This window comes from Callorhinchus milii, unplaced genomic scaffold (genome assembly GCF_018977255.1).
Source record: "Callorhinchus milii isolate IMCB2004 unplaced genomic scaffold, IMCB_Cmil_1.0 Scaffold19, whole genome shotgun sequence".
NCBI lineage: Eukaryota > Metazoa > Chordata > Chondrichthyes > Chimaeriformes > Callorhinchidae > Callorhinchus > Callorhinchus milii.
The window spans coordinates 4,153,505-4,163,167 of NW_024704760.1; the positions used below are offsets into that span (position 1 = coordinate 4,153,505).

The 9,663-nt window shown below is 41.3% G+C and overlaps 1 protein-coding gene across 1 annotated transcript; it reads right to left on the reverse strand.

Moving 5' to 3' along the window:
- Positions 1–696: 696 nt before the first annotated feature.
- Positions 697–7,366, reverse strand: cunh1orf194 (chromosome unknown C1orf194 homolog). The gene is made up of 5 exons (XM_007894282.2): positions 7,196–7,366; positions 5,877–5,966; positions 3,820–3,932; positions 2,227–2,417; positions 697–1,619 (listed from the first exon to the last, which is right to left on the reverse strand). Exons 1-5 carry the CDS (start codon positions 7,274–7,276, stop codon positions 1,549–1,551), a joined length of 546 nt encoding a protein of 181 aa, XP_007892473.1. The 5' UTR covers positions 7,277–7,366; the 3' UTR covers positions 697–1,548.
- Positions 7,367–9,663: the final 2,297 nt, after the last annotated feature.

The following is a 9,663-nucleotide window of genomic DNA, read 5'->3' on the forward strand; positions in this document are numbered from 1 at the left end:
TTTGCAAACCAGTGACCAAACCTTCCTGGGAGGGAGGTAAGTGGGGTCACTTTGGAGCTGAAGTGGATCCAAGTTGGATTCACAGTTCTCCATGGCACTGCTGATGGCAGCCCAGCTAGCCTGGCTCATGGGTAGGACTTATTGTCCTAACAAGAGATACAACAGTTACTGGGGCAGGGATTCTTCCCATTCAGCTCCTATTAATCCTGGAAGCCAAAGCCCTAACTAGTTGTTTGGTCCTAGCTGGACAAGCATCAGGAAAGCTTGCCACACAGTGTTACTAATGGCAAGCTATGCGGTTTTAGTTGGTTGGATCCAGCAGTACCCTCGACACACACTTGGGTCCTCAAGCCTTGGCTTTTGCCAACCTGTGCCTAAAACTCTCCGGAATTAGGTAAGCAGGATGCATCCCCCCGGGGAGAGAGCGTGCATTCTATTCCAATGAATTTCTCAGGAATATCCACGTGTAGGTGGGATGCATGGAACTCTGTTTGGTTTGGATACTCTTAAGCGTGGTGTTTCCGCACGTGGCAGACACCCAGCTGACCAAAACAAGATGATTGTAAATGAATGCAGTGAAGGAGGCATGTGGAATAAAGATCAAAATAGAGGGAATAATTTAATTGTTTGAGACAATATTCAACTTTGTTTTGTTTCCAGAACTATTTATAAAACAGGAACAAACACAGACACATATTTATCTTTTGAGTTTTTTTATTTCTTAGTTATTTCAGGGTGCAAGACAGCCCCAAGGTATGACTTATGGAATGATTTAATAACATTCACCGGAGTTCCTGTAATTACTACAACAACAACTTGCATGTATATAACGCCCTTTACACAGGGTAGCGTCCCGGAGTGCTTGAAACAAGAATAGCTCTCAAATGCTGAACAGATGCAAGACTGTAGATAATAATACTGTAGTCATAATGAAATAATAATCCTTGCATTTAATATTATCACCTTTCACATACTCCAATGAATCCCTCTTTCCCAACAGTTCAGTATCAGTATTCCTTCCCTCATTTATAAATCCCTTCACCCACTCGAAGGCCCCCACTGCCTTCCCTATCTGTTTTTAAGTCCTACCTTAAAATCAACCTCTTGGTCACTTCTCCCATACGGCTACTTCCTCGCCTCCTTCTCCCTTGCTCGCTTTCTCACCACATCTTTGTAAAGTGCCAAGACTTTAACCTATGTGACGACACACCAGTGCAGTACTGGGGGATTGCTGCATTGTTGGAGGTGCCATCCTTTAGATGAGATGTTAAACCAAGATCCTGTCTGCCCATAATTAATTGTACAGATTTGGAATAAAAATCGAAACATAACAAATGTACAAAACCATCATTTTGTATTACTGCAACTATTTATTACCCTGTGGCATCAATAATGATTAAGACCCTATTCTGACCCTATTTTCTAAGAATCTACTTAGTAACGATGCTTCTAATTGACTCTATACTATGGTATCTTATGCTGTAGCTGAGCGGTGATGAGCCTTAACTGGAATCTTGGTAAGATCTTGTTGCTGAAACTTCAAGCAGTTTAGGAAAAAAAGTATCCTCCGTCAAACTTCCTTGAGTATCCCTTGTTGGTGGCAGCTGTGTGCTGAGTACCTGAGGACAAAAATAGAAAGGAATGTGAAACGTTGCCGAAGAATACAATCCCTCCGCTTATTTTCTTTAATTCACTCGGAAGAAGGTGACTGATCCTGAGCATGATTCCATGTATCCCAACAGATCTCTTACACCTTGTTTTCAGTAGTCAACCTACACATGTGATTCCAGACAACGACTGCCAGCACAACTATATTGCTTGACTGTGGGGAACACTGCTCAAGAGTATGTTAAAGATTCCATGAAACTATTCAAAGAGTAGGGTGTTTCCAGTGTCCTAGCTGATATAGAATAATCCTTACATTTGATATAGCGCCTTATCACGTCTCCGAGATGTCTCAAAGCGCTTCACAGAATATACTGTGAAGTGAATTGACTGTGTATTTTGGTGGCGAGACCCTCTTGATAAAAGATTCTTAAAGTTAAGTTGTAATTTGGAATTTTTTATTAATAAAGAACCGCAGGAAGCTCGCTTCCAAATTGAATAAGACAGTGTTTAAATGTTTTTGTTGGTGGTGGGAAAGAGTGAAGGGATGGGTACCCTGGAAGGATAAGATGAATAGGCTTTCTTGACCCAAACCAATCTTGTGATGAACTGATATCTTACCTATTGATCCTTCTACACTTTGAAAGGATTCTCTTCTTGGTGCCACCCAGCATCTTGGGGGAGTTTTTGCCCGTAGATGAACAGATGACGTTTCCAACTTTAATCCAACATCAGGATATTTTTCCCGGTTGATTTCATCATAAATGTTATACTCTTCCCGAACTCCTGCCTTCTTCATGAACTTACATCCTCTGTAAATTAAACAGTGCATCATATAAATAAGTTATAGTTTTTACATTGATAATGGAGGTATCCATTGTGGGTGGAGTGTTATATTGCATGTTTTACGTTTTGACTCACACAACTGGGCCTGTTTGTTGATCACCTTAAGGAGATGGTTTCAGTTTTGCAGTGTAAGCACATCAGTCCAAGTGGATCCCAATTCCACTTCTCAATGATCCCTAAACATTCTTAAGGTGGGCCAATTAATAATAATAATAATAATCCTTGCATTTGATATAGTGTCTTATCACGTCTTCAAGACGTCTCAAAGAACTTCACAGAATATACTGTAAAGTGAATTGACTGTAAATTTTGTGGGGGAAAAGTGGGAGCCAATTGGACAAAACAGTCATGCATTGAGTGACCAATTTATTTATTTTTTTTTGAAGGGATTATTACTCCCGGAAAAGCAATCCGTCAATCGACTAACAACCAGGTTCCTACTTACTACTAGGTAAACAGAGGCGTGTGTATGGAGTAAGAAAACTTGCCCAAGGTTTCGCCCTGCCGGGAATTGAACCCAGGTCTCTCACTTGTGAGGCAAGTGCTCTAACCATTGAGCTACAGGACTCCACCTGTAGCAGAACAAGAATTGAGCAGAACAAGAATTTTCAAGGGAATGTTTTTTAATTTTATTAAAGAGGCAATAGTGCAACAGGTTGTTTAATAACATTAAGCACTCGCCTCGCAAGCAAGAGGACCTGTGTTCGATTCCCGGCTGGGCGAAACCTTGGGCAAGTTTCCTTACTCCACACACCTGATAATAATCCCTCAAGAAAAAAAAAACAATAATAATTTGGTGACTCAATCCACGACTGTTTGAGGGACACTGCTGTGGCAATTGGCTGCCAAGTTTCGCCCACCAAATATACGGTCAATTCACTTTACAGTACATATTCTGCGAAGCGCTTTAAGATATCTAGAGGATGTAATGAGGCACTATATCAAATGCAAGGATTATTATTATTGTTAAAAAACTAGAACCTAATTTCGGATTTTGCACCCAGTCCGTTTTTTGGCAAGCCAGCTAATGTAATAAGGAACTGAATGCATAAAGCATTTCTCTTCTTTGTCACCTCAATGTCTGGCATGATCTACTTTGTTAAAGAATTGTGAGTTCCAGTTTGTCTTATTCATGCCCTCGCCAAGTAATGATTAAGAAAGCGTTATAATTAATTAAATTCTGCTGCTAACATGATTTATACATTTTTTTCCATAACTCCCAGTCCCCCGATGCTTGTCTAAAGCTTGAATTATGTTGTTTTTCCCCTTAACTGAAAAGCCACTTCTAACTTAATGGCTTAACTTGATCAAATGTATTTAGATTAAAATGAAGTGAAATAAGACGCACTTTGATACGAAGAGACTTACCCATAAGGAACACAGGACTCCTTTTGATAAACGACATCTTTCTTCTTTTTCAAAAAGTCATTGTTATGATCGTAAACAGAACTAAGGTGGATATCCAAACTGTCTCTTGGTGCCTGTTACGACAACGTATCCTTCAAAACTATGTATGAAGGAAGTAACTAAGCTTGTAAATCATATGCCGGAGAAAAATAAAGCATTCATCACACATTGGAAAGTAAAGCAATCTTCCGCACGCTTATGTTCCTCTGCTGTGCGTTTAATGCACATTCAATTGTAAAATATGTTTTAGATGTTAAGTCATTAAAAATAATTCATTCCATAAGTGTTCGTAAGAAAAGGCATGCTTTTTCTGCCAATTGGGACTAGGCAGGCAATTGTCAATAGACTTATTATGGGAACAATCTATTTTTCAGTCGGTAACGGGTGAAAGTATCACCAATGTAAATGAGCCAGCACATGTTCGATCTATTTAGCTTTTTAGTAATCTTAAAAGGCATCTCTTGACCCCCAGGAAACTAGTTATCCATATGTGCTGATACGCTAATGGTGCAAAAAAACTACGGTCATACAGGTAACCAATGATCCTTTGCTTGTTGTGAAGACTTTTCTTCCCTTCCGGGCACACTCCTGTCTCCAGGGTTGGGAGCAAATAACAAGATGGTTGAATTCTATCTTGACCAAGATTGTAGGAATTTAAGAAAACGTGTAATGATAAAGGGTGATTTGGCCCATCGCGCCCACTCCATTCACAGTCCATTCAAAACTTGCCCCTATCGTGGACTTTTCCCTTCTCATTCCATCTCCTGGGAGAAAAGCTGGCATGGAACAGATTGCTAGGAAGTGTGGTTGAGACCATGAACTCATTTAAAACAAAAACATTGATGCTAGGAAGGGAGGCAAGGAGAACGGGAATGGCGGAGTTTCTAGAAGGATGAAACCAGGTGGCCTGAAGGGTCATCTTCATCCCAACTAACCTTGTGACTCCCAAAATCGATCAAACCAAAACATTATAAGAAAAGCTCACGTTCAATTTCCTGGCCATGACGTCCAACATTAAGGCATTAATCGAGGAGGCTTGATGCATACATGACAGAGAAGGTAATTAGAAGAGAAGAGGAGAAGGGATTATCAGAAGGCTGGAGACTTGTGGGAAGTAAAAACACCTGTGTGGACTAATTGGGCCAAATGGTCTGGTTGTGTGCTGTACCATCTATGCAATTCTATGTAAGAATTGTTAATGCTTCATCCCTAATGCTATCAAAAGGTTTGCAGTGAATGCACACACAACAGTGACACAAAGGACATTCTGGCACGTAATCAGGATATAAAGGGGGTCGAACGAAAGTGGATTCTATAATCAAATACTGTAATTCGCTAAATTGCTGTTTGCAAACTACGGGCAGAAAAGCTTCCATTCTCTCAGAAACCTGTGTTGGAAAATGAGAAGCTTTTGTCATCACCCAAAGGACACTTTACATGCCTAGAATTTCATCTTCCCCAGGGCCCTAAAAATCAGACCTGCTATTGCCAACTGGAGAAAAATCAGCTCTAACAGCAGCAACTTGCATTTATGTAGCGCCTGTGACACAGGGTAGCGTCCCAGAGAGCTTGTAAGCGGTGGAGCATTTCGCCGAAACAAGGGGGAAGAGGGGGCCGTGGGCATGGTCAAAGAGGAAGGATCTGAAGATAGGGAAGGAGGGGCAAGGAGGAGGGATAGAGGAAGAGTGTTCCAGAGCTTCAGGACTGGCTGAAAGTAGTGGCTGAAAGCGCGATCACCGATGGTCGAACTGACGGCACGGGAGGAGGAGACCGGAGCCAGTCAAGCGGAGGCAGTGGATTGGGGGGTAAGCAGATCGGAGAGGTAAGGGGGGGCCAGGGCATGAAGGAATTTGAAGACGAGTGTGAGGATCGTTTGGGATAGGGAGCCAGTGGAGCCTGCCTTGAACTGGCGTGATGTGTTGAGGTGGGGGCGGGGGCTTTGGGCGGCATCCAAGGCTACTTGTTGTGTTGCTTGGCTTCAAACTATTTTGCAGCACAGGATTAACGCCATCACCAACCTGTCTCCCAGTTATGGTTTCTTTGAAGTGGACTCGATTCCAAGGGCCATCCTGCTTTACGAAACGAGATTGTCTTCCGTGTCGTTTTGGCTATAAGTAATTTACAATGGTAAAAGATCAACACACGTCGCAAAGGGCACTTAACTTTCCCTTTGAGTTTCACCAACTGGTTGGTAGCTCTTCTGGAAAGTGATAACTCAGTGTATCCTGTGAAGTGTTTTGAGCTTGTCTCAAAGACATGATAAGGCGCAAGGATTACTATGATTGCAGTCCCACAGCTGACGTTAACCCTTCAATACTTTGCACATGTGGGTGGCCTGAAATTCAACCCAGCCTCAAGACCTTCTTGCCTTCAAATTTACGCAGAATGGTGAAAAACACTTAAATTCAGTCTGAATTTAGAAACCACTTTTTATCATGTTCTTAAAGCGAACCTGGTCCCACGTTAGGGCTGGATTAGAGAATCTTTTCACAATTCAGTACAATCTTTCAGACAAAAATGACAAATACTGTCTAAGGCTAAATAGAATTTCAGGTCAGCAGAACGGACGTTACTCTCTGACTTCACTGTCGAATCGTAAGCAAAAAAAAATGGGTTATTCAGTTCAGAGACGAGCTTTCCAAAAATACAACGAGTAAATAGAAGAACACATGAAGCACTGTTGCTTTACAAAAACAAGGGAAACATTTGCATCCCGGCCCACGTCACTAACTTGTTTGCAAATGCCCTGAAGTGACAGAGCTGTCAACAATGATGGGTCATTCCCATCACATGCCCCAGTATCCTACACCAGTCATCCATATAGAGAATATGCAATACCCCAGAGTTGCAAATAATTATTGAGAATCATTGCTTGTATAGTATAATTTGGGGTGAGAAAAACAGAATGCAATAACAAGAAATCTCAATTTAAAAATGCTTTGTACCGCTCTAGGACTTGACAATGTATTACAATGCAATCAGAAACTTACACACATATAATATTTTTATCTGTCTAACCGTTTGCTTTTTATCCAGCGCATTATGCATTTATATTCCCAAAATATAGTACCCTGTCCTTTTCCCTACTTCAACTAATCACGACTAACCATTAAAGTGTAGCAAGTTATAATACATTTCACTGCACAGCAATGATCGCTGAAATCGCTTTGTTTTAACAGTGCTAGCGAATTGGTTGCTAAAAGAGTGATGTTGTACCAAGCAGAGAAAATGCTGAGTTTATTTCCAAACCCAGCTAGTGAACTAGACAGCAACAGAGGGAACTCGTGAAAGGGCCAAATAGTGTTGCAACATCCGGGCTATTGCAATGAGACGTTACCTGGACTTTATTTTCTGGGCCCCTGAAGTCGTCATCGTTTTCAAACCTCGGGAAAGGATAAGGGTCTCTGGTCGGAGGCATTCTTTTCACAACAGTCAGTCCTGCTGTAGCGTTTTATGAAGGCTTAAAGGGAAAGAGTTGCTGCGACATTTGTTTGCAGCGTTTCAGCCAGTTCCTAGGTTACCAACGTCAATTGTCTCTATGGTTACTACACAGAGCAAAAGTGACCAGCTTTGCATTGTTCACCCTGCTGTCTCCTGGCTAACTGGGGTCCCAATCTGCGAGTCGTGTTACCCATGTGTAAACCCACCAGTGCAGAAGGGAATTTCAGGTGCCCTGCTTTAATTGTGCAATTCAGAACCCGTGTGAAGAATTACTGTATCGGCTGGAATCCCTTCCGCCGGTTGTGAATTGCACAGTTAAGGTTGAATTCCCTACGCACGTCCACCTGTGCGCAACCGGCTGCCCCGTTTCACCCACCAAACAGTCACCGCATTTTACAGTGTGTCCTGTGAAGCGCGTTGAGACGTCTCGAAGACGTGCTAAGTCGCTGTATCAAATGCAAGGATTATTTATTATTATGTTTACACCACCAACGCATTAGCCCACTGTAAGAAAGCAGCATCTTTAATGGTTTGGAAAAGATTTTTCATTTGTGTTCTAACATGAAGAATAGATAATAATAATAATAATAATAATAATAATAATAATAATAATCCTCGCATTTGATATAATTGTTCTGTGGGATAAGTGTTTTTTTCCCCACCCCATGCTAATATTCTACATTTTGTATTTATGTACCAGAAGTTGATAGAAGTTATAGAAGTGCCAGCCAGGTTTACACCCACACTAAGACACACTCAGGAAGCGGAACTAATGGCTCCCACCTAGTGGTAAAAAATAATATTGTACACTGTTTTCCATCCAACCTCATTCCAAAAATTGTACATTATTCATAATCCTTACTCTTGGAATAGTGCTTTTCATGTCAGGATGGTTACCCTAAAATGCTTCACAGGTTATACTGTGGAGTGGAGTCCTGTAGCTCAGTGGTTAGAGCACTCGCTTTGCAAGTGAGAGACCTGAGTTCAATTCCAGGCAGAGGGCGAAACCTTGGGCAAGTTTCCTTACTCCACACAGAGCCTAATAATAATCCCTCCAAAACCAAAAACAATAATAAATTGGTCATTTTCAATCCACGACTGTTTGTGGGACATTGCTGTGCGCAATTGGCTGCCGCGTTCGCCCACAAATATACAGTCAATTCACTTTACAGTGTGTTCTGTGAAGCGCTTTGGGACGTCCTTCCGACGTGAAAAGCGCTATATCAAATGCAAGGATTATTATTATTATTATTAAAATGTAGTGACTGCGTATTTTTGTAGTCAAACCCGACAGCCAATTTGCACGCAGCAATGTTCCACGAACGGCCGGGAAGTGAACAACCAATTTTATTTGAAGTATTGTTGGCCAGGATCTTTAACATCCAGCTTGAACGGGCAGACCTCGGTTTAACATGTTACCTGTTAAGAGCGGTGACTTGTAAAATGCAGATCTACCCCAGCGCTGAGTTGGAGTGTTGGTCTGGATTATATGAGTTCCAAGTCCTGACGTGGGGCTTGAACCCGCAAGCTTTGACTCAGAGGTGAGAGCGCAACTCGCTGAGCCATTACTGAGACCTTTTGAAGGTAATGTTCCCAGCATTGCACATAGCATTATAAATGTGACTTTGTGAGTGATCTGTGTATGGTTGGAATAACTTTATTTGATTTAGATTTAAACGCCTTCGAGGTGCGCTCAAGCATTTGATAGCATTGATCGGTAGCATTGAACAGTACTGCCTGTTCCCGACCTTCTTGAATGCCATTTACTCTCCGCCTATTATTTAGCTGCTCACAAAGCTTGATATATAATTAACAGATTTTACATTATTATTAGAGTAAGTATTCTCCTCCGATTCCCGGGCGGGCGAAATCTCAGGCGTGTTTCCTTGCAATTTTTCTTACTCCACATGCCTCTGTTGTTGTCTCACATTTTAATATAAGAATGAGATGAGGCAATAACTCAAAGCCTTCAACTCAATAGAATTAAATTCACATACTTTGAAAGATGATAGCTGTCACGACTATTTTATCTAGCATGCCACATATTGCAAAGGCTGTGACAAATTGCTCGAAGCATTCTCAGTGCCTGAACCAAGGTAAACTTTGATTCAAGCAATATATACGGTTCCACGTTTAAGATATTGAGTGTTGAGTACTGCCTGCATAACCAGATTTAGTTCATTTCTAGTTAATCTTATTTTGTGAAGTGCTTCAAGGAATTTCTTTTATCCAAAGAGCATTACATAATGCAATTTTATGTATTTATGACTGATAATATTTCTGCTTATTGTATTGTCTGGCTCAGTTGCAAACCTCCGAGTCAGAAGGTTATGAGTTCAAGCTCACAACAAGACTCATATTGTC